General features: G+C 39.9%; 14 protein-coding genes and 1 non-coding gene across 15 annotated transcripts; 7 read left to right on the forward strand and 8 right to left on the reverse strand.

Annotated features, from left to right (window-relative positions):
- Nucleotides 1–206: 206 nt before the first annotated feature.
- Nucleotides 207–437, forward strand: WIP1 (Wip1p; the record flags this gene model as incomplete). Its single annotated transcript, XM_037287909.1, has 1 exon — nt 207–437. The coding sequence occupies one exon, from the start codon at nt 207–209 to the stop codon at nt 435–437; it is 231 nt and encodes a 76-aa protein (XP_037143804.1).
- Nucleotides 438–473: 36 nt separating this feature from the next.
- On the reverse strand, nt 474–1,838 carry BCS1 (bifunctional AAA family ATPase chaperone/translocase BCS1; the record flags this gene model as incomplete). The annotated part of the gene is made up of 1 exon (XM_037287910.1): nt 474–1,838. The coding sequence occupies one exon, from the start codon at nt 1,836–1,838 to the stop codon at nt 474–476; it is 1,365 nt and encodes a 454-aa protein (XP_037143805.1).
- A 151-nt stretch (nt 1,839–1,989) lies between these two features.
- IAH1 (isoamyl acetate-hydrolyzing esterase) lies at nt 1,990–2,718 on the reverse strand (the record flags this gene model as incomplete). The annotated part of the gene is made up of 1 exon (XM_037287911.1): nt 1,990–2,718. The coding sequence occupies one exon, from the start codon at nt 2,716–2,718 to the stop codon at nt 1,990–1,992; it is 729 nt and encodes a 242-aa protein (XP_037143806.1).
- A 348-nt stretch (nt 2,719–3,066) lies between these two features.
- ARH1 (NADPH-adrenodoxin reductase) lies at nt 3,067–4,569 on the forward strand (the record flags this gene model as incomplete). Its single annotated transcript, XM_037287912.1, has 1 exon — nt 3,067–4,569. The coding sequence occupies one exon, from the start codon at nt 3,067–3,069 to the stop codon at nt 4,567–4,569; it is 1,503 nt and encodes a 500-aa protein (XP_037143807.1).
- Nucleotides 4,570–4,845: 276 nt separating this feature from the next.
- ATP17 (F1F0 ATP synthase subunit f) lies at nt 4,846–5,151 on the forward strand (the record flags this gene model as incomplete). The annotated part of the gene is made up of 1 exon (XM_037287913.1): nt 4,846–5,151. One exon carries the CDS (start codon nt 4,846–4,848, stop codon nt 5,149–5,151), a length of 306 nt encoding a protein of 101 aa, XP_037143808.1.
- Nucleotides 5,152–5,327: 176 nt separating this feature from the next.
- On the reverse strand, nt 5,328–5,591 carry LSM6 (U4/U6-U5 snRNP complex subunit LSM6; the record flags this gene model as incomplete). Its single annotated transcript, XM_037287914.1, has 1 exon — nt 5,328–5,591. One exon carries the CDS (start codon nt 5,589–5,591, stop codon nt 5,328–5,330), a length of 264 nt encoding a protein of 87 aa, XP_037143809.1.
- A 1,385-nt stretch (nt 5,592–6,976) lies between these two features.
- Nucleotides 6,977–10,339, forward strand: RGA2 (GTPase-activating protein RGA2; the record flags this gene model as incomplete). The annotated part of the gene is made up of 1 exon (XM_037287915.1): nt 6,977–10,339. The coding sequence occupies one exon, from the start codon at nt 6,977–6,979 to the stop codon at nt 10,337–10,339; it is 3,363 nt and encodes a 1,120-aa protein (XP_037143810.1).
- An 81-nt stretch (nt 10,340–10,420) lies between these two features.
- SDH6 (Sdh6p) lies at nt 10,421–10,660 on the reverse strand (the record flags this gene model as incomplete). Its single annotated transcript, XM_037287916.1, has 1 exon — nt 10,421–10,660. One exon carries the CDS (start codon nt 10,658–10,660, stop codon nt 10,421–10,423), a length of 240 nt encoding a protein of 79 aa, XP_037143811.1.
- A 223-nt stretch (nt 10,661–10,883) lies between these two features.
- Nucleotides 10,884–12,596, reverse strand: ADE2 (phosphoribosylaminoimidazole carboxylase ADE2; the record flags this gene model as incomplete). The annotated part of the gene is made up of 1 exon (XM_037287917.1): nt 10,884–12,596. One exon carries the CDS (start codon nt 12,594–12,596, stop codon nt 10,884–10,886), a length of 1,713 nt encoding a protein of 570 aa, XP_037143812.1.
- Nucleotides 12,597–13,487: 891 nt separating this feature from the next.
- Nucleotides 13,488–15,371, forward strand: ARO10 (phenylpyruvate decarboxylase ARO10; the record flags this gene model as incomplete). The annotated part of the gene is made up of 1 exon (XM_037287918.1): nt 13,488–15,371. The coding sequence occupies one exon, from the start codon at nt 13,488–13,490 to the stop codon at nt 15,369–15,371; it is 1,884 nt and encodes a 627-aa protein (XP_037143813.1).
- A 97-nt stretch (nt 15,372–15,468) lies between these two features.
- AFI1 (Afi1p) lies at nt 15,469–17,919 on the reverse strand (the record flags this gene model as incomplete). The annotated part of the gene is made up of 1 exon (XM_037287919.1): nt 15,469–17,919. The coding sequence occupies one exon, from the start codon at nt 17,917–17,919 to the stop codon at nt 15,469–15,471; it is 2,451 nt and encodes an 816-aa protein (XP_037143814.1).
- An 875-nt stretch (nt 17,920–18,794) lies between these two features.
- On the forward strand, nt 18,795–19,916 carry TLG2 (t-SNARE syntaxin TLG2; the record flags this gene model as incomplete). The annotated part of the gene is made up of 1 exon (XM_037287920.1): nt 18,795–19,916. One exon carries the CDS (start codon nt 18,795–18,797, stop codon nt 19,914–19,916), a length of 1,122 nt encoding a protein of 373 aa, XP_037143815.1.
- Nucleotides 19,917–20,082: 166 nt separating this feature from the next.
- On the reverse strand, nt 20,083–21,618 carry HG535_0C04420 (uncharacterized protein; the record flags this gene model as incomplete). The annotated part of the gene is made up of 1 exon (XM_037287921.1): nt 20,083–21,618. One exon carries the CDS (start codon nt 21,616–21,618, stop codon nt 20,083–20,085), a length of 1,536 nt encoding a protein of 511 aa, XP_037143816.1.
- Nucleotides 21,619–22,239: 621 nt separating this feature from the next.
- On the reverse strand, nt 22,240–22,338 carry HG535_0Ctrna2Y. Its single transcript has 2 exons — nt 22,299–22,338; nt 22,240–22,276 (listed from the first exon to the last, which is right to left on the reverse strand). It is a non-coding gene; the product is annotated as a tRNA-Tyr (tRNA).
- Nucleotides 22,339–22,635: 297 nt separating this feature from the next.
- Nucleotides 22,636–23,100, forward strand: MIC19 (Mic19p; the record flags this gene model as incomplete). Its single annotated transcript, XM_037287922.1, has 1 exon — nt 22,636–23,100. The coding sequence occupies one exon, from the start codon at nt 22,636–22,638 to the stop codon at nt 23,098–23,100; it is 465 nt and encodes a 154-aa protein (XP_037143817.1).
- Between the last annotated feature and the right edge of the window lie 26 nt (nt 23,101–23,126).

The raw sequence follows: 23,126 nt of genomic DNA on the forward strand, positions 1-23,126 counted from the left end.
CTAGCTCTCATCCTGCAATCGATTGGGTACCGGTGCTGAAGTCTTGATGTGAGTATAAGAGCATAAAGCCCTTTTTCATCGCTCGTTTCTCATGACCCATTTTTATTTGTCTCTACCACAGATATGCGTGTGCAAATACTTGAGAATGGAGGTGATGACGACTCAACATCGCCCATGGAAGATTGGTACATGTGTTGGTTTGCCTTATGACTAGAGATTATGTTGGTGAGTATGTTACTCGACAGCTAAAAAAAATTGTCAGGCCGAATCAGGAGGGTGATCCAAACGAAGCAGAAACCATGTTACTCTCGTGTGGCTATCAGGAACTCCTTCGTAAAGTGCTTCTGGAGGCTGATTTGCAGGCCAAAAATGACGGATCGCGGAAAGTCATGGCATACCATATTGAAAATGCAATGGATGTAGTTTTGGAGGGATAATCCTCACATTTATAGAACTTTACATATGTACAAGAGTCAAAAGTTGTCTGGTGATTTGAGCATGGTATCAATCATTTGCAGAGCCATTTCAGGTTTATCCTTATTTATTACAAAGAGACCTTGTAACTGCGCGGTACTTACCGTGATTCCTCTCTTCGTTACAGCCTCGACGAATTTATTACAGAGAGATTCCTCTTCAGGGTAGAACTTGAGGAACATTTGTTCAATTTGATAGGGAGTAGCATTGCCAATGAATACTTTATAGTCTACCCTACCTGGTCTCAAGATTGCAGGGTCGAGCTTTTCGGGGTGGTTCGTGGTCATAAAAGTTATGGTTTCTTCTGATGATGTTACACCATCAAGCGCATTCAACAACCCACTAAATGTGACACTTGATTGAAATCCAGTTTCTCCGCTTTGGGCTCTCTTGTTGAATGCAGCATCAATATCCTCTAACAGTAATATACTTCTCTCTGGCATATTGTTCATTAGATGGTTAAGCCTATCATCAGTCAAATTTCCCTCCGATAAATTTAGAATGCAGATGTTGTAGTCAAGTTCACCTGCTAAAGCTTGTATAAAACTAGTTTTTCCTGATCCTGGTGGGCCATATAGCAAGAAACCTCTTCTATAAGGAATGCCTCTATCAGAGTACCATTTTCCATTTTTCATAAATTCGTGAACATCATTTAAAATATTATCCCTGATTCCTTGATCGAGTATAACCGATGGTAGCGCTCTTTTGGCTTTGGGTTGCCCAAATTTTCTCCATTCTGGTCCAAAAGACGTGTAAATGACTGTTTTACCTTCTGTGCTTTTCAATGCTATATCTTTGGCTTCATTTAAAATTTCATTGAACAAGTGCCTATCTCTATATAGCGTTGTCAAAGTTACAGTCTCGAATGGAGACCCATTAGTGAGATCTAACATTTTGGAGGAGCGCTCTCGTTTAATCATAAGGAAGGCACCTCTGTACCTTATCCAGTGGTTACCAGGCCCGGGAACAAGCGAAAATTTAGTTGTTACGGATCCATTGTCATGTTGTACATAATTGGTCCTCACTGAAAGGTGCTTAGACACCCTTTGAGGATATTTGGACATCCACTGCAAGAACCATGCATATGATTTATCCTTTGACTGTATTTCCAGATCAACGATCATTTGACGATATAGCAACCTGCTTGCTTTTATAAGTCCCGAACGAGCAATGGCCAACCCAGTACCCAGAACCATTAAGCCACCGCCAGCAGCGAAATATGGATTGTTTTCCATCGCATTGCTGAACAGGCTAGAGAATTTATCTTTTAATGTGGCCTGTTGATCAAGTGCGTTTGAAACCTGTGCTGAGCCCTGTAGAGCACCATTATTCGCTGAATCACTTGAGATCACGCCTTCAGACATCAATTTCAACAATTATTCCAAATTCACGCTCAGCAACGCTTCCCTTTTTATATATACCTAGATCAAACTATGCTATATTTATATTTTATTTCAAAAATCCATGTCCCATCTCTTCCGCTTTCAAATATCAAATTATTGATGAAAAGAAAAATCAAAAATAATTTCTTTCCAAAAGCTCAGGATTGGTAACAACTTCTCTCCAGGGTGGATATTGCATTGGTATATTACTGGGGTGATAATATGGATACGAGTTTTCAATGACTTTCATCAACTCATTGAAGAAGATCTCGTAGCCTTCTCCAGAGAAATGCAATCCATCACGAAGCAAACCTCTCCAATTTGCACCACCCTGCTTTACAAAAGCTTCGTTAAGATTCACGAATGGGACATTTTCCTCTAGGGCAACCATAGCAGCAGTATCTGAGTAAGCTTTGAAGCCCTCGGTATTGCGAATGTAATTATTCTCCACAGATGCAGGGCTGTGTTTTCCCCAATTCACTTCATCAGGTAAGGCAGGACCCACGACGATAGGTTTGATATCCTTTGCCTTCATCAAGGCAATTAGCTTTCTGATGTTCGATTCGTACTCCGGCAAGGAAATATGCTGAGGTCCCCTTGAGACAGCATCATTTGACCCAAAGAATATGGTGCTCATGCGAATGTTGGGCTCGCTCTCAAGAATTCTTGGTAAAATATTTAATGCCCATCTCGTATTGTATCCGCCATAACCCCTTTGAACAATGTCGAGTTTTCTAGTGTAAATATCACACAATGCAGCACCAAGTGCGAAGTAATGCTTGTGATCATCTTCAAGCATATCAGTTTTAAAGGCATATTCAGTGATAGAATCGCCAAACAGTAAAAACTTGCCAGACCCCATCTTAATCTATCAATTGCTATATACTCACATATGTCATATGAAACTACGTTAGATTTGTATCTAATAAGTTAGAGTAAGTTAAGGGTATTAGTCTTCAAAATATCACGTGAACCCGCTCTCGTGCTGATTTGATTATTTAGAAACATAACATTGAGCATACGTGCCTTCTCAATCTACATCAGTTGCAGTCTTCGATCTGATTGGCTTAGTAGGTTTAGGCTATCTGCCCAAATTCAATTTCTTGCAAGTATTCCAACCAGTCGTGCGTGGCATTTGCTCGATTGAGATAGGGAAACCTTCATCGAATTGTAATAGCACAATTGTATCCGCAGGACGCAAACTCTTCCGATGGAATTACATAGTCTCTCGAAGGTATTTGTGAGATCAGTATCCGATAATGTTGCTCGAAGAAGAGTTTCCGTTATTGGATCAGGACCATCTGGCTTTTATACAGCTTATCACCTACTGAGCAAGTCCACAGTTCCCTTGCATGTTACCATATGGGAGAAACTACTGGTACCGTTTGGCCTTAGTCGTTATGGTGTTGCTCCGGATCATCCAGAAGTCAAGAACTGTGAAGATACATTCTCAAAATGTGCTAACACATTCTCTGGATCTGATCATAAGCATAAGTTTGAATTTGTCGGAGGTGTTGAGATTGGAAAGCAAATAAAGCTATCTGAACTTTTAGCACAGGAAGATGCTGTGATATTAAGTTATGGCTGTTCTGGAGACAGGAAGCTAGGAATTGATGGTGAATCAACTGCAAAGGGTGTCTTCAGTAGTCGCACGTTTGTAAACTGGTACAATGGCCATCCGTATTTTGCTCATGATCCATATCTAACCGAATTTGACTGGACGAAAGTGCGAAATGTTGGAATTATTGGCAATGGTAATGTCGCGTTGGATTTAACACGACTTTTAGTCAGTAACAAAATAGGAAGCATCTGGAATCCCACAGACATATCTCTAATTGCATTGAACTGTTTGAGAAGTGCGCCAATAAAAAATGTTAAAATAATAGCAAGAAGAGATTTTGTACACTCAAAGTTTACTAACAAGGAGTTACGAGAGTTATGGGAATTGGAGAGATATGGAATACGAGGTAAAATTGATCCAGAGTTTTTTAACGAGACTATGTGCGATACAAGCAAGATCAACGATCGTGTATTCAAAAGACGAGTTGAAATGTGTGCGGAATACTTGAAACCATTTGATAAGAGAACCAAAAAAAACTACAAGAAATATGTGCCGCCAGCGATAGATGAATCAGAAGTGATAACCTGGGAACTGGATTATTTGAAAAGCCCTTTGAAGGTGAATGTCGATGAACATGGAAAAATCGAATCCCTTAACCTGTGCAAGAACAAAACAACTAAAGACAGTAAACTTGTGAAGACACAAGATGAAGTAACTTATGAAATGGATCTCCTCATAACCTCACTTGGATACGAGGGCAAGCCACTGGAAGAGTTCAAAGATCTAGGCATAAAATTTGACGGAGATCATATGGCAAACATCAATGGTCGTGTTCAGGACATACACGGCGTAATCTTTCCCAAGCTCTATGCATCTGGCTGGATCAGGCGAGGCAGTCAAGGTGTGATTGCATCAACAATGCAAGGAGCGTTTGATGTTGCCGACATTGTGATGCAAGATATATCCCATGAAACTAAAACAACTGAGACTACCCGCGAAATAGATTTAAGTGGAATCAAGCACACTACGTGGTCCGACTGGCAAAAGATCAATAAGAGTGAGCTCGAAGCGGGAGTGAGACAAAGCAAGACAAGGGTCAAGTACCTCGATGATGCTGAAATCTTGCAATTCTTGGCTTCAAACAAGTCTTAGAGGTGCACAGCGATGCTGTTACCGACTTAGAGCCTGTCGTCTTAGAGCCTTGAATAAAGCTATTTGTGTATATAATTCACATATTCGACCAATCATGTTATTGAATTACAAATATCAGTTTATACGAGTAGGAAATCCATTGGAAAATGACCGAACCCGTGAATCTTGAAAGAAAGTCTGGGAACTGAAGAGATGAATAACTAGCATTGAGATTGATAGGGATAGGGTGCTTGTTACGATCGAAAGATTATTACGAATATATAGTGCCACAGAAAAATGCTTGTTAAACGCGCGTTATCCACTTTGATCCCCCCAAAGGTTGCTTCCACTAAGAATATTGGTTCAGCCCCAAACGCCAAGCGTATTGCTAATGTCGTTCAATTTTACAAGTCTCTACCACAAGGGCCAGCTGCGCAGATAAAGCCATCTGGCGTGATTGGCAGATATAAGGCTAAATACTTTGATGGTAACAATGCCTCCGGTAAACCATTGTGGCATTTGGCCGTTAGCATTTTGTTAATGGGTTACTCCTTGGAATACTACTTCCATCTAAGACACCATAAGGATGGCGCTGCGCACTGAAGACCTCTCATGACTCCACTACGCTTTACATTTACTCGATTTAAGCAATGTAATTAATCTAGAGAATTATATACATATAAATATATTCACAACAAAAACTGAAAGGAAATTAGTATTAAGAAGACCAAAAGACAAGAGAGTGAGCAATATTCAACACATTTTCCGACTAATTACGCCTATACTTCGCTAATATACATAACCTGCGTACCTCTTAGGAAAACGTCAGAATCATAATTCTTCAGAAGTCCATTAGTTCCACTTTCGTAGTGCTCTGTGGCACTCGAAAGCGCCACGTTCATAAATCCGTCAATTGACTCCAATCTTCCTCTATACAGCATTCCAGAGTATAACTTGACATTTACCGGTCTGCCGATGATGTCTGACAAAAACTGGGAGGATACGCTTGTTGACCCTTCCGCACTGGCTGGACCTACTGCCATTTTATCTTGTAATGTAGGAAACCGCTGCTGTCCTTAAATACTTCTAGCAAGTCTCCTTGACTTATAAAACTTGAGTATTCCCTTCATCGGTTGACATACACTTCAGAAGCTTTACTGCCTATTTTCGTTAATTTTCAATTAGGAATTACCCGAAGATATCCATAGTAAGATTTTATGAAGAAGAAGGAACATAGAAAGCATACGTTCCGATGGCTTCTGGCCCGTGACTTCTTGGACAGCTTTTTCGAGAGGCTCTTTTCATCTTGGTTTCCTCGAATGGAGCTCAATGTCCTGCCACTGTACCTTGTCTGTGCGGTTTCGCAACATTGCAGATCATGACGTCGCATGCCAACGGAACACTCCATATCGGTCAGTCGAACAACACTCTCACTAATTGATTCATTCGTCATCGAATGCGAAAACCCATCATCAAAAGTTTTCATATGTGCCTAACTCACATACTTGGCGCCTCATCTTGCACTAGAAGAACTGCACGTAGGTTCCCCCACAGGAAACGTAGGAAATAATCCAATGCTGCTCAGTCACAATTTTGCCTCATGGATCACCTTGTCTCGATATCTCGATCCTTGATGCTATGCTTTATATATTTCAGAGAAGGGAGAGATTCATTACGGCCCAAGCTACGGCTCAAAATACGCATGGTTAAACGACGTATACCCAAATCTTTTCAGAGGGTTACACATACAACGCATGCTCCAGGTATCCCAGAATAAGAGAGTACTGTCTTTTCAAGAATGAAAATATTTCGACGTTACGTACATGTGGGTCAAATCCCACTCTTGACGTTCCATCGCAAATGGTCCATGGTCGGCAGTCAATTGAACCTGCCTCAAGCTGCTATCATTACTACCATGACTGTCTCATAGACTTAAATGACATAACAAATAAAAATAATCTCATAAGAGACACATCTCATAACACAGGGTATTTCTTGTATATATAGGGACATAATCATATACATAAATATAGATATATGTATATATATCTATATTTATATATTTTTTATAGTTAAACGGGTAACTGCAGCATTCGCCAAAGATGAATCTCTACGCGTCATTCTGGGATGTCTGAGTCTCAAGAATGGAACAATTGGTTAAGCATGCGGATGGAAAGATATCCATATCGAGAGGAGGTCTTACCAGTTTCATAATTCAAAGCATAATTTATTTGATCTGCTGCTAGTTTATTTCGATCTACTCATATTTTTGTGGTTTGATCCAGTCATTCGTTAGTCCAAGTTGATTTATCGCATAGGTGCAACACCTGTACCGAAAGGCATTTTATCGATCGCACAGAATCTATTGAATTCTAGCAATCAAGGTTTGTAACTCTGGCGTAGGTGGATTCGCGAAGTTTTATTGAAGATGTCTTGTGCTGCGCACATGGAGCAACCTATGGTTGCGAGTGATAGTATTGGAGGACACACGTTTCCAAGCTGTGTAAGATGTAAAGAGTCTATCACCTCGGGTCACGCATATGAATTGGGCGATGATCGATGGCATACGCATTGCTTCTCGTGCTACCGATGCGACAAACCTTTGAGTTGTGATAGCGACTTTCTCGTGTTGGGGACAGGTACATTGATTTGCTTTGATTGTTCAGACTCGTGCAAAAGTTGTGGGAAAAAAATTGGCGATTTAGCAATCATCCTGTCGTCATCGAACGAATCTTACTGCTCGGATTGTTTCAAGTGTTGTAAATGTGGTGACCAGATTAAAGATTTGAGATATGCTAAGACCAAAAGAGGGTTATTTTGTATACATTGTCATGAAAAATTGTTGGCAAAGAGGAAGCGTTATGAGGAGAAAAAAAGGAGACTGAAGAAAACTTTACCAGAGATACCGCCAGCGACTTTAGACGAGGAATCTAAAACTCCAAAAGATTTATCACAGCCTATAGTCATACCAGAAAAATCTAATCGAAGGCCATTGTCACCGAAAAGAGATCATCAAACGGGACAGACCTCGCAATCGTCTCATGATACGCATATGAGAACTAATAGTGAAAGCGTTATTTCTCAATATCTGGCTAATGATAGTGACGAGATTGAGGAAGATTCTGAGACTTCGGGCAATGGGGATGCTGATTATAAAAACGATGAAGCAACATCCACCAATGGAGTAAAACACGAGAGAAATGTGTCGATTGATGATATTCTAAACTCAACATTGGAGAATGATGGCGGTAATGGTACTGAAAGTATTAACAGCGTACAGCTTTCTGTGAAAAAGGTCGAGAATGCGAGAACCTTACTAAACAAAACACCATTAAGGAACGGTCACCGTCGCGATGGTTCATTTTCAAGATCACCGTTGGGTAATAGAAAGGGAATGGTTATGGAGGATGATGACAGTGAGTGTGATTCACGTAATCCCTTAGAACATTTATCTGAAACATCAATTGATGAAGTACGAAATACGCTAACAACGGCAATAAATACGCCAACAGCAATTCAGGTAGTTAGTCCCGAGAGGAAAGCACAGGAAGTATTCAGTGGGTTGGACCAAAATAATTCCAAGAAATCAAATGGGTCTACTGAAACAAATTCGCAAGAACCAATAAACGAGATATATGAGGAGGAAGTATCAAGTCAAGAAGATCATCTTCGTGCGGCTCAAAATATGCAGGAGAAAAGACAAGGACTTGCTTTGAATATTTCTTCCAATATTATACAGTCCCTTAGTTCTGCTAGGGAAGAGGACACCTTGACCTTGGGCATAGATTCAAATACGCTCCGAACAATCACGAGTCCCTCGACATCACATCGTCAACCAAATTCTTCACCTGAAATAGCGCTGAAAAATGGGGTCGACGTTCCCACTGGAAGCACACATTCGAAATCTTCCTCGGAAATGAGCGGCAATGCGTACATTCAAAGCACTAACAGTACTGTTAGTACTGGTAGCAGATCTATTGGAAGATCTCTATCCATGAAGTCGAAGAATTTGGTCAACAATTTGAAATCCAAAACTTCAGGAATACTAGATCCTAAGTCAGCATCTTCTTCCTATGGACGTTCAAATGGCCGCAATTCACCAATTTCAACACCTCCTTCCTCGGCTTCTTTCTCTCCAAAAATGGATTCTTTTGATACACACTCCGGTTGGGGTGTTCCCTCAATCCACGAACGAGATTCCCGTAGAGGGTCTCCTTCACTGTCTACCAGAAGGTTTAATTCCGGAGCCAGAAGTGATGGTACAACCCAGTTCGACAAAAAAATAATTAGCTCCAGCTCAAATATGGACGCTGTTAGTCATCAAAGATCACGAAGTAATGTCAGCGTTAACAGCGGTGTTAATATTTCGATGTATAGGACGCCGCCATTGGAAAGTACGCCCGCGTTTAGTAGAGGTTCTCTTTCTGAAGCTGGCTCTCATTTGAGAAACACAAGTTGGCAAGCAAACAACTTACCTGTGAGCAAAGAAGAAAATGATGAATCTGTGAATATCGATAGTGAAAATGAAAACTTCATGAAGAAAGAACTAGCGGAGACAGAATTATACTTGAGGAAGCTAAAGCTAGAATTGGGAGAACTGGAGTCAAAAAAATCACACCTGAAGAGTGAAGTCGATTCTCTACAGATGAACAAAGACTCTCTTACTCGGGAAATTGGTCTTCTCAGAAGTCAAAAAGAGAACTTTACATCTTCAGAATCATTGGAGCAAATATCTCACATTCCAGAGGTTTTGGAGTCCCAAAAGATGCAGGTATCGAATTCTGATAGCACATCACCTGCAAAGCAGTTAAGCACCGCAAGTGTTGCTAGACCTGCAGCCAAACCTCGTTTCTGGAAGATTTTTTCAGGTGGAAAACAGCTGACAGGACCTGCTTCTCAAGGTCAACAACACCATTCTCAGTCATCAAATACACAATCCACTAATGGTGGTTACAACACTTCATTATCTTCAAGCTCCAGTAATCCTACATCTGGTAAACGTATAGATATTTCGGCGCCAGTATTACAAAACCCTAATGAGTTTAGTGATATGAAGTTGCTACCAATAGTAAACAAGTCGTTTTCATCAACTAGCTCACAGGCATCGCCTTCAAAGCAAGATGGTACCTCACTATATGGATCTCAACTAGTAGCTAGGTGTTCCTACGAGCAAACTTTGGTTCCAAAATTATTGCTTGAATGTGTTGATCAAATAGAGAGCGACGAGGAATTGATGAGAACCGAAGGCATTTATAGAAAATCTGGTTCACAGCTACTTATTGATCAAATCGAGAGGGAGTTTATCGCTTGTGACGCCAATATCTCACCTGAGCTTGGGAATCTTTTGAAGGAGGATGTCCATGCTGTGGCAAGCGTTCTCAAAAGATATTTGAGAAAGCTACCAAACCCTGTTTTGTCCTTTCAAATTTATGAACCGTTGATGAGCACAGTTAGGGAAAACAGTTTAATGACCGATTTACCATTGAATAAAGGTGCAATTCAAAACTCGAATAATACCCTTTACAGGCCCGCAATAGAATCAGTTCGCAACATCCTAGATCTTCTACCAACAGAGCATTATGAATCGATGAAATTCTTGGCTCAGCATATCCATAAGATCACCACATTTAGTGAATCCAATTTGATGAATCTGTACAATTTATCTCTAGTTTTTGCGCCAGGTTTGATTAGAGATTATAATGGAGAAAAGGATATCATGGACATGAAAGAACGAAATTACATAATTGGCTTCATTGTTGGAAACTACACAGAAATTTTCCAGACAATCTAGTAACGAGAGTATAAGTTTTACGTAAAACGGTCATTAAATATCGCACAGTATAAGAATATTATAAAAGTAGCGTATTTTTTTTCAGTGTATATTTTTAAGCTCTGGTTTTGAATACATTTCAACCTTTTTCTTTCCTACCCTCAATAAATGCTCAATTGTAGTGAAATCCTTTCTTGAAAGATCTTTGTACTTACCGAACTCTTCATGAATGAAACTGAAGAATCGGGGCCTATTATCAACGGGTTTTGAATATGCAATTCTGATGCTAGTTCTATAGAGGTGCAGTACTTCTCTTTGTAAACCACTTAATCTCTTCACCATAATTCAATGATTGAAGCTTACTTCACTGCTTCATCAAGTTCTAAAGAGTTCCAGCTGTGAAATCCAAACCTTTTTTTCAGAAGTGCATTAAAGGTTGGATCGGACTCACACCCAAAAACTAAAACATGGACATAAATGAAAAATTATAAGGGAAAGACAAGAAATAAAATAACCAAGAGTATTAGTAAGCTGTAATCTTATATAATGCGAATAATCCTAGAATTCATTTTCCGAGATATTCTTCGTAACCTATTCTCTCTAGTTTGGCAGCTTTCTCAAGAACTTCAGTTTCTTGTCTTAATAAGAACTCTTGCATTTTCTTGTGTAATGAACCATCGAAAGCGCCGATCAAGCGTATCGCTAAAAGAGCAGCATTAGTACTATTATTGATTGCTACGGTAGCAACTGGAACACCTCTCGGCATTTGAACTATAGAGTGCAATGAGTCCACACCATCTAAACAAGATCCCTTGACAGGTACTCCAATTACCGGTAATGGAGTCATAGCAGCTACCATACCAGGTAGATGTGCGGCACCGCCGGCACCTGCGATTATTGCCTTAATACCACGTTGCGATGCTTCAATGGCATATTTGGTCATTCTATGTGGAGTACGGTGAGCTGAAACGATTGTGACTTCGAATGGCACCTCGAATTGTTTGAGTATATCGCAAGCTGCGGACATTACAGGTAAGTCAGAATCAGATCCCATGATAATTCCAACTACAGGCTTTTTACTGGATTCTCTCTCCATGGCTCTCACGGCGGATGTTTGCACTGGTTTCTTTGCTTCGCCGATAATATACGAGAGTCTCCTTTCACATTCCTCCATGGAGGAAGCTATAACATTAACGTGGCCCATTTTTCTCTTAGGTCTTGATTCCTTACCGTAAAGATATACGGAAGAGCCGGGAGTTTCCAGAGCCCTTTGACAAATCTCTAATTCTTTATTTTTCTCCTTTTCATCACCCAAGATATTAAGCATTATAGCATTTGTTTCAAAAGTGGATAAAGAGCAGAAATTTTTTGGCATGGGTAAATCGAGTACTGCTCTAACATGAGCTTCAAATTGGGAAGTTACGCATGCGTCAATAGTGTAATGACCTGAATTATGAGGTCTTGGTGCAATTTCATTTATTAGCAAATTACCATCTTCTAGATAAAACATTTCAACACCAAAGATACCACATCCAGGAAAGCCTTTTATGGCATTTTCCGCCAGCAGTTTCGCTTTCAGTTGCACTGAATCTGGTACCCTTGCAGGTGCATAACATAGGTAGCAAATGTTATCTTTGTGAATGGTCTCAACGGTTGGATATGAGAAAACGCGACCATCAATAGAACGGACGATCATAACAGCAAGCTCCTTCTTGAATGGTGCCCATTTTTCAGCATACAAAGGACGTTCTTTCAAGAAATCTAAGGACTCCGGTATCATATCTTTATTCTTGATGACAAAGTTTCCCCTGCCATCGTATGCCAACGTCTTTGATTTCAGCATGAATGGATAACCTAATTTTTCACCGATTTCGGTCAATGCTTCTACACTGGCGCCGTCAACAGATAAACTCTCGGTGACAGCAATCTCGTTTTTGATCAGATGCTGCTTTTGTAAAAATTTGTCCTGAATCAGTTCAATAGTCTCTGGTGATGGGTAAATCTTGAGATGTGGGTGTTTTTTTTGCATCTTCTTTAACGTAGGCACATCGACATGTTCGATTTCCACGGTCAACACGTCACATTTCGCAGCGATCTTTTCGATATCCTCAGGATTACTAAAAGAACCGTTGATATGTTGAGAAACGCTGTTAATCTGCTTTGCAGGTGAGCCTGGCGCATCTAGAATGACAGTTTTCACATTTAGTCTGTTCGCAGCTTCCACGATCATGCGACCCAATTGTCCCCCACCCAAGATACCGACTGTTCTGGAATCCATTTTAGCTGTGTCTCTATATAACTATCCTCTTCAATGGCCTGAGAGACTACTTGCTATCAGCTCGCGTTCTTGAATCAAGACTACCAAGACAACTCAGACTACCAGCTATTTCAAAACGTCAGTCTTTTTTTTTTTCAATATCGCAGAATTTCATATCTCATTAAAATGATATTACTTTTCACAGAGAGGGAAGCGAAAAAGAAGTCAGAACGAACAGGACATTGCCAGGTCGCAAGCTAACAGCTACGCACGAACGTGCTACTCGATGTTTTAACGTCCATCCGTCTGCCGGTAGACGTACACACACTTCCACGCAATGTTTCGCCATAAGAAGATGTCGTTACACCGTAAGCTTCTGTCACGTGAGTATCACGTGCCTATATCATTCAATAAGAAGCTACAGCGGGCAAGACGTCGAGGCATTGAGGCGCGACACCGTGATTGGTCACCAATGATCTAGATTCTGCTCGATTTAAACCGCAATTCCAGGCGCTGGGGGCCCGGAATTGCGACGGAAGTTCAGATTCTCCCTTGTTTCCGTTCCTTGCCGAGCCTGCCGAGCCTGCCGAAATCCGAAATCCTACACGCCGGCAAGCTCGGCAAGGAGCGGCGGACCCTTTGTTTCGGTATTGAAGGGTACTGAGATCTACTGCTGACACCAGAGATGTCAGAGATATCAGAGATATCAGATCGCATCTGATGATATATAAAAGGAAGATAAACTCGACCGTATTTCATTTGATACTGTTTGAAGTACGAAGGTTACATACCAAAACTGTTGCGAAAGTTGCTAGTTAAAGTTGTCAGCGAAGGTCGTTGAATAGTCGTTGAGTGTTGGAAAAGGTGGCAGCAATCAATCCAAGTGTTCCTCGTGTTTCTCGTGTTCAGATCATGACCGTATCTGATTTTCTTTCCAAAGATGATGCCAAGGATGGCGGGTTTGCAGATGTGCCCGAGAGGATTCCGCTCGGAGAGTACCTCTTGAAAAGACTGATCTCGATCGGCACCAAGTCTGTATTTGGAGTTCCTGGAGACTACAATTTGAGTCTACTGGAGTATTTTTATGACGATAATTTGAAAACTGACATCAAATGGATTGGGTGTTGCAACGAACTGAACGCCTCGTATGCAGCCGACGGGTATAGTCGGTACACGGGCAGGATTTCTTGTCTGTTAACTACGCTGGGAGTTGGGGAGTTGGGAGCGCTGAGTGGGGTGGCGGGCGCTTGCTGTGAGGACGTCAGGGTGTTGCATGTCGTTGGCATTGGCAAAAATGAGCTCTCCGACGAGGCACAGATAAGAGACCGGAACATGCACCACATGTTGCCGGATATGTACGAGGGGAACATGAAGGGACCGAACCACCGGATATATTACGAAATGATAAAAGGCAGAATCTCCTGTTCCTCCGAGTACCTGGACGACATCACTGTTGCGTGTGATAGAATCGATAAGGTTATCAGGGATATCTTGAGGCACTCTAAACCGGGATATCTGTTTATACCTTCATCTTTTTTTGACCAAATGGTAGAATCTCGTAATTTAGTGACATCGCCTACGCTTTGTTTGAAAAACGAAAGGTTCATGACGTCTGAAAATGACATTGAACGGATAACTGATTTAGTTTTGAGCTCCCTTTACGGCAGCAGCACGCCTGCCTTGTTGGGTGATGTTAAAACTGATAGATTTGGTATCAATAAACAATTGAATGAATTTGCTGAGATGACTGGCATTTGGTGCTTTTCCACCGTTTCAGGCAAATCAATTCTTGATGAGAGTTCAAAATATTATATGGGGGTTTACAACGGTAATTGCAGTTTACAGTCGGTAAAGGAAAAATTTCTATCATGTGATTTGATTATAAATTTTGGTATTGATATCAATGAAGCTAATTATGGGTTTTTTTCCTATGATTATAAAAATGATGCAAAGGTCATTCAATTACATCCGAGGTATGTTAGATTCTTTGATAATAAGACAAAACAGGAAGAAATTTTCCAAAATGTGAATTTCATTGATATTTTAGATCGTTTGATTCACACGATTGATTTGAAGCAACTTGGTTTAAGTTATGATCCAAGTTTCAAATCTTTCAGTAATGATGATTTGGTAATTCCGGAACATGAATATACTTTAAGTCATATCACACAACCTTATCTACAGAAATATTTGCCAAATTACTTCAATCCAGGTGATATCATAATCTCAGATACGGGATCATTTCAATTCGCCCTACGCGACTTCAAGCTACCATCTCAATCAAAGCTCATAACACAAAACTTGTATCTAGCTATCGGCACAGCTTTACCAATGGCTCTGGGCGTAGGTATCGGTATGCAAGACTATCCAAGAAATCATATATTTGATGACAGCAAGGTGGATAAGGACTATAAACCTAAATTAATCCTATTCGAGGGAGATGGCTCAGCTATAATGACAGTACAAGAATTATCAACAATGATTCGTTATAAAGTTCCAATGGAGATTTTCCTACTAAATAACAATGGCTATACAATTGAGAGAGCCATCAAAGGTCCAACAAGATCCTATAATGACATCATGCCATGGAAGTGGACACTTTTATTGGAAGCATTTGGAGATTTTGATGGTGGGTTTACTAAGAGTGAGGTTTTGAAAACTCGGAAACAAATGGAGGCAAAATTGGAAAAATTGAAATTGAAATCTCAAACAGGTATCGAATTCCACGAAGTTATATTAGGAACTTTTGATATCTCAACACAGTTATCACAAATGATAGCCTCCACATCACAGTGATCATCACCTAAACAAATGAAAATAAATGAAATAAAAAAATCTCTATTTTATATACTTTATACAATTTATCAACCCCATTAAACCTTTTTCAATACTATCAACGTCTTTCTTGCTGATCACCATGGAGCATGGGTCTAAAAGAATGCTCCGTTTTTGATAGTCTGATCTCATAATTCGTGAAATCGTTACGTTGTTGCAATTTCATGCAATGATAAACAAGCTGAAAATATGCATGCAAATTTTGTTCCAGCATTACTTTCCCGATTGCATGATTCTCTATTAGTTGCAGAATCCTGAAAGATATATTCTTGGATATTGTAACCAGTTGCTGTATTTCTTCATAATCCATCTTAATCGAAAGGGAAGAATCATTAGAAAGAATTGGAGAAATAAGTTTACTCGTTGGAACTGATGATATCGAATATGCTTCGGAACTAGATTTCACGGAGCTACTTTCCATTGAATTATCTAGCGTCTTATTATTTGCAATATTAAGCATCCATTTGAATGCTACTGACCTCGGTCTTTCATTAACGCTACTAGCTGGAGTCTCCTCGGAATACATATACTCTACCGGTTTCTCCTTAACCTCTGAATTGAGTAGTAACGGAAAGAATAATAAATTCAAACTTCTATCTTTTGCGAATGTTTCAGATGCTGTATCGTGAATATTGCTATCCACGAGATGTACCCAGGAATTATTAATACGAAGGTTGTGTAATATGGTTTTTGCAAAATTGTTCATAGCACTGGCATTGTTAATATTACCGAAACTCGCTGCGGAATACATGCTATTCTCAGTGGTAGTAACGAGAGGAAAGCTTAAACAAACACTCAAAAAAATTTCCAAGCTGCTGTTCCCGTTGGATAGGTATTCATAAATCTCATGAAGTATCTCATTCATCCTTAATACCATTTTACCGTTTAGTGGTTGGTAAGGGATTTGAGATGACTCCTGAGAATCAAATATAGTGTTGACCATATCAGATAAACTATCCAATAGGCGTGCTACCTTTAGGGATTCGTTCGTGAATAAGTCATCAAAAAAGATAAAATCTCTGTAACTTGTGAGATATTCGTCTAGCACATTATCACTTGCTATGTCAGTTTTGAAAATATTTCTATTCAAAGACTGAAATAAATTTATTTTTCTCAATATTTGAATTATGGTGGAATTATTCGTTTTTTCTAAGGATATGATTTCAAGGAAAATTGTCATTAAGCTACTATCAATGTGAGTATCCATCAATGAAACTGATAGAGTGCTGTTCCTTCTGTTGAGCATTTTCTTCAAGGATAGAGATTCCAGTTTTTTTTGAAATCCAGCGGCCTTTTCCTTATTGAATTCAATGATGGTATCTGTATCAACATCATAGTAAAAATCCCACAGATTGCTTTGCAATTTGAAAATTGGATTTGCTGTTCCAATAATAGCGATGACGTTTTCGCTTTGCATTGAAGAAAAGTACTGCTTGATGAGATCTAACATGCCTACTTCCATATACGGGAGAATTACAACTCGTTCGTTTCTGCAATTCTGCATAATGTTTGCAGAGCTCAGGCAGCCCATCAAACTCGATAAAGCCAATACAAATTCACATATTTCATATTTCGGAAGCTGTTTTGAATTAATAATAATTTTCAGAGACGTTTTGATAATGTCTCCTTTGCGCAGCAGAGGAATCAGTTTACTTAGGAAGTTAGCCACCAAATTGTTGTATTTTATTGTAATCCCCATGGGAGTATCCTGAATCAAATCAATTAACAGCGGTCTCCTGTTGAAATTCCTAAACGGCTCTCGCGGCTTGTAGGCATCATATGAGATGGTTAAATGCCCCTTGATCAATTCTATTCTGTTACCATATTTATCACGGTCTGGTATATTCAAAAATTGTAAAATCTCATGTTGCTTATCCGATGATTTATCCATTACATCTCTTAGTGAGTGTTCTGAGTTGATCCCCGAAAAAATGTTCTGTAACGCCCTATTTTCATGTATTTGTTTAACGAAAGAAAGATCAATACTATTGATAGAGTTGTAAAAATCAATTAGAAATGGTACAGTTGTCCCGTAAGTGTCGTAGCGCATCAAATTCTCCAGTGTTAGCTGTATAATAGGCTTAAAGCTCTTGGAACATTTCAGCCGTGTTCCAAACGCCACAGCTTTAATTTTAGCTCCTCTAGCATCCTTCGTATTTTCCTCTGCTTTGACAACGCTAAGAAAGAAAATAGTATCCTCGGGATTATTAGCAGCTGATGGAAGCAATTCGTAGCATTTCGACTTATAGTTGAAGTAAAGCATGAAATTCGTAAAATCGACGGCGCCTGTCGAGAGGTTATGTTCCACATTGCTAGGCATCATTAAGCTTGCCAGATAAAGAGCATTCTTTGATTGACTACTCATCTCGATGGAGGATTCAAATCCTGGAATATAGTGAGGATACTGATATTTCAACGTGTGGCCATACTTGTTATCAAATTCTGCCATGATAACATACTCAACATTGGTTTCCGGTGGTATATACGGTTTGCGTTCCGGATCAGTCATTTTTTTACCAATATTTCCATAACCTCCAGTTAAGGACTTCTTCTGTCTTTGCTGCTTCGCTTTGCTCTGTAAATGGTTTATAGACAATATTCACCAAAACGTTTTATGCAAATACCATGAAGACCCTTCCAAAGTCTTTAATACCTACGTTGGAGCTTCACACACTTTGCTGATCAATTTTTGTTAACTTTCAATTTTTTCCAAATCGATCTGTCTCGCTTCGAGAATTTTAGGAAGTTCAAAGCTTATCCGCTTTCCGTACCGTATTTAGACCCTTAGCCAGCTACAACACAATTCAGAGCTGTACGCATTTAAGCTATCTTAAGTTTTCTCCCGCTAAATTAATACTATTTTAATCGTTAGAGGCTTTCGACCTACATCCTAACCATGGTTAACCCGCCTTTAATTACAGTCTATCATCCATTTCTATGTAAGTGTGCTGAGCAAACAGGTGGCGAATCTCTTAAGCTTGCGCTCACCCAGCTAATGACCCTTCTATCACAAGGACGAGCTTGAGAAAAGAATACGTTATCATATCATTAGTGTGAGACCTACATGTGAACGCACTTCATCTTGGTGGGTAAAGTGCATTCACTAAATGGTGAGTCTTCGGGAAAAGAGGAAGAGACCTCCTAGCGGCGAGATCGGTATAGTTATTCCAGGCTATTACCATTCGTTGCGCTCACTTGATCATGAGTAAACCTTGTTTGTTTAAACTTGTAAACATTTATCTTAAATGTGCCATGCCGTGCCGTGCAGAAGATAATAAGCAAAGGGCACTATTTACCTTTAAGCGACGCTTCAGAGCATATAGTTAAAAGACGGTCTGAAAAAGCACTAAATCTAACACCACAGAGGACTATCAAATTCATGAAATGTTTAGAGATAGAACAAACCTTTTTCTTTCTTATCGTCGTACATTCCCCCATAATATCAAGTACACGAGAACAAACACGCTGGATAAGGGTGGGCTATTAGAATCGCAAGATGATACGGAGGACTTTCAGATGGTAGATATGTCTCCCAGACACATGTCTGATGTATTGCCACCTCATTTTGTTGATCTGACCCTCGATATAGACGAATATCTCGTTCAAGTGGAAAGGCTAATGAGCCAGTTGACCAAACTCTATCGTAAGAATTCTTTACCAGGGTTCCAAGATAAGAGTCATGATGAAAACGAAATTGAAGATATTAGTTACAAGGTAATTCAACTATTCCAAAAATGTTACAATGTTATGAAAAAGCTCCAGCATGTTTTTGAATCTCAGCATTTGAATAGTAAACAACTCCAAAAAGGTGAACTGATCATATTGGACAATTTGCAGAAGAGGTACGCACAGAAAATACAACAAGAGAGTAGTAAATTCCGGGTATTACAGAATAATTACTTGAAGTTTTTAAACAAAGATGATTTAACGCCTTTATTCCCTAAAAACGATGGATCTTCTCAGTTACTACTAGAGGAAGAGGCGGGAGAAGCCCAATCAGATGATATCGAAGCATATTCGAGGAAAACTTTGCAGCGGCAGCAAACGGGTAATGACCAAGCAACACAAAGATTTCTCAGAGAGCGTGATGAAGAAATTACACAGTTAGCTAACAGTGTTCTTGAAGTTAGTACAATCTTCAGAGAAATGCAGAATTTAATCATTGATCAAGGGACAATCGTGGACAGAATCGATTATAATTTGGAAAATACAGTGATAGATTTGAAAGAAGCCAACCAGGAGCTGAACAAAGCCACCCATTATCAAAAGAGAACCCAGAAATGTAAAATTATACTACTTTTGTCCTTATGCGTTTTAGCGTTGTTCCTAATTGTAATGCTCAAGCCACATGGTAGTTCTTCCTCCTCAGCATCACCTGTAGTTGCACCTAAACCTGCTGAACAAATTCCGGAAACTCCCGGATCAACATCTTCTACTGGCCAAGTAGAGGTGAATGATGATATGATTCCGAAAGTCATGCGAAGAGACAACAATCTTATTTTATAAATACAGAGATGCTCAATAATTGATCAAAATAAGATCTGTAAGCGAAGAGTCCAAGTGAAGTAATTAGTACTGGCAGTTACTCCATATTAAGTAAACAGTATTTTTTTTTGTAACTTCATTTGTTATATAGATACATAATAAAACCCCAAAATTATCCTTTCATAATTTACCTGAAACCATATGGATTTGGGCCTGTAAAAGAAGATGCTGGCGGCATATTCTTAGCATTCATTCTTTTTTTATAAGCTGGCTTATAATGGGCACCAGAAGCTGGTGTTGGCCCAAAACCAACAGGTTGTGCATTATGGAAATTGTTTTGAGGAGTGTTAGCATAATTATTGTACTGTCTTGGAGAATTGAACTGTTGTACGGGAGGATAGTTTTGATGGGCAAACTTATTTGCTTGAGGGTACATTCTCCTTTGAGGATGTTGAACAAAGTTTGGTTGCTGAATGAAATTGGAATTGTTTTGTTGAAGATCAGATGAATCCGGGCCAGCAGATCTATTAAGTTGTGTTAGACGTTGTTGTTGATTTGCAGAGGGTTGAGCCATTGTTGATGGTACATGTGCATGTGCAAAATACTCTTGCTGTGGAGCCCTTTGTGAAATAGAAGTAAAATCAGATTCATTATCGCTTCCAGAACGGGCACGCCCATTAGTCAAATCAGTATTAGAGAATGAATCGTGTATTATATCTTTCAAGACGCCATGAGGGTCCTTCTGCTGTAATCTTTGCTGAGATACAGTTTGATGATTTTTGTCAGAGTATTCGGACGATGCCAGAGAAAGTGAAGTTGAGTAAGGCTTGTTCTGTTGCTGTTGACTACCATTTATGGCAGAGTAAGCAGTATGAGAATTTGCATCATCCATTTCGTAAGCAGAACTATCCATTTTCTCCTTGCTCATAGTAGATTGATCTGTAGTTCCAGTATTTACTTTGAATACAGCATCTTGTTTGTGCAAGTTGTCGTAACCGTAGCTTGGTAAAACTAAAGGTTTCTCAGAAAGAGAATTTAGTGTATTCTCACCCGTCATTTCTTGGTAGAAATTGACATTTTTATTTGGAGAATCAAACTGACTTTCATCGACGGCATCTTGTTCAACGATGCCACGTAGCTCTTCGTCATCAGAATCAATGGAGTCATCCTTTGCGTCAGAGTGAGCAACAAATATTAAAGGTATCACAACCAATGGCAAAACTGCTCCAGGAATCAACAGCCAGGTGCACCACGTAATATGTGGATAGAATAGTAAAAAGACTATCACACAAACCAGCGCAGATGCTAAAAACGATATCGTAGCCATGACAATATTGATAGTAAACAGCACAGCAGAGCTCGAACCGCTTATCAGGCACGTCAAAAATGCGATCAAAACCGACACCATAGAAAGAAAATTCAACCCAGCAGCAACAGGCGTGATAATCAGAATCCTTCCCAAGCTTGTTCTGGCTCTACTAGACATCCTCCACCCGCCGTCTCTGTCGCCCGTGTCAGCACCGACAGGAGAGTACGTTGCACTAGGCGTTGTGCAGCGCTCATTTCTGCAGTAGCCAAACACACCGTAAGTTACATCATTGTGTTTCGATAAACCTATCTGTCGGAAAACTGGTGCTGTAACACTGCAAATAATGAAAAACGCTACTGCTGCAAACTGCAGCACTAGCAAGGTTGAAAAGATCGCTCTAGTTCTGGGCAGCATATCAACTAGTAAAAATACAACTCGATGGTCCTCTCACTTCTAAACAACCTTCTTGACCAAAAGTGGTGAGTAGAAGTGAAGACCAAACACTTTACATCCCAATTTAACGAAGTGTCAAATATCCTATTTTCACTGCGTCCATTCCACACATCGGGCAATCAATAATTGGATTGCAAGAAACCATCAACAGCCACCGACTCAAAAGGCTGTACAACGAGCACCCAAAATGAAACCGCCAGACCCTACCGCTCTTCCCAAGCTTCTTCGACATCAGAAATAAAACAAATGAGTACAAGCCCTTATCAAACTTCTGCCGCATGCAGTATTTCTATTTTAATCCTGACGCGTTTGATGTGAAAATTAACATGGCTGTGGGAAACAATTCGCGACACCCGCATATCAGTATTTGAAACCTAAAACAACCACAGAGGACATTGTGCAGCTGTATGCAACGTGCATTGCTGAGTTTTTCGCGTTTGAATTACTTTTAGTGATTGTCACCACGATACAGCCGGCTACTGCCGACTTCTGCCTGCGCCTAGTGTGCCCACACATACGTAGATTGCAATATGAAAAGTGCTGGAAAGCCGTTTGCAAAAAAGATGTGAAGAAATAAAAATATCTCCCGGGGGCGAGTCGAACGCCCGATCTCAAGATTACTTTGTTGTTTTTCAACACACATTACAGTCTTGCGCCTTAAACCAACTTGGCTACCGAGAGTATTTAATTGGATGAAAGCTGTAGGGTGATGGTGTATACAAATATGGCAGTTTACATCATGTTTTTCCGTTGAAAATTTCGTCCGTTCGGACCCAATCAAGACTATCGTAATGCCCCCGATAGGAGCTGCACCATGTTAAAAGTATACTAGGTTCGGGTTTTTTGACTGCGTCACAGATTGGTATAGTTGGGTGGAGTTTTACGCGGTTTGCTCTATTCCGTTTCCTTTGATAACTTGGCTGAGGTCACTCGACGCAATCATCTAAGTGTATATAGATCAGAAGTATCAGTAATAGCATGGGCTCGCAACCTTCAAAACCAGGCGAAATCACGGTGTTTCAACCAAAGACACAAATTGACTTCTCAGAGACGCTGTTGTCTCAATTGGAATCTTCCAAGGAAACGAATTACACAAGAAAGCAGTTGGCGGACCGATACATCGAACAGAGAGTGTCCGATAGGCTGTCGGAGCTGGAAGAAGAGACTTTGAAAAAGTTTGAGAGCAAGTTGCAGAACTCGTTGCTTCAGAGTGATAAGACAGATGAATCTGGCGTATCGTCCAATCTGTTGAACGAGAAGATTGAAAAACTTAACAAAAAATTGGACTCCTTGCAAGAGATGGACAAATCCAGGAGCTCGAAGTTTGGTGAGGATCCAGCTAAGAAAAATTTGCGTAAATGCCTTTTGGAAAATAAGGGGAAACCGCTAAACTGTTATGTAGAGATTGAGAAATTCAAAAAATTGGTCATGGATCAGGTCTAAATAGACGCTTTACTCATGTATTCATG

This window comes from Zygotorulaspora mrakii, chromosome 3 (assembly GCF_013402915.1).
Source record: "Zygotorulaspora mrakii chromosome 3, complete sequence".
Taxonomy (NCBI): Eukaryota; Fungi; Ascomycota; class Saccharomycetes; order Saccharomycetales; family Saccharomycetaceae; genus Zygotorulaspora; species Zygotorulaspora mrakii.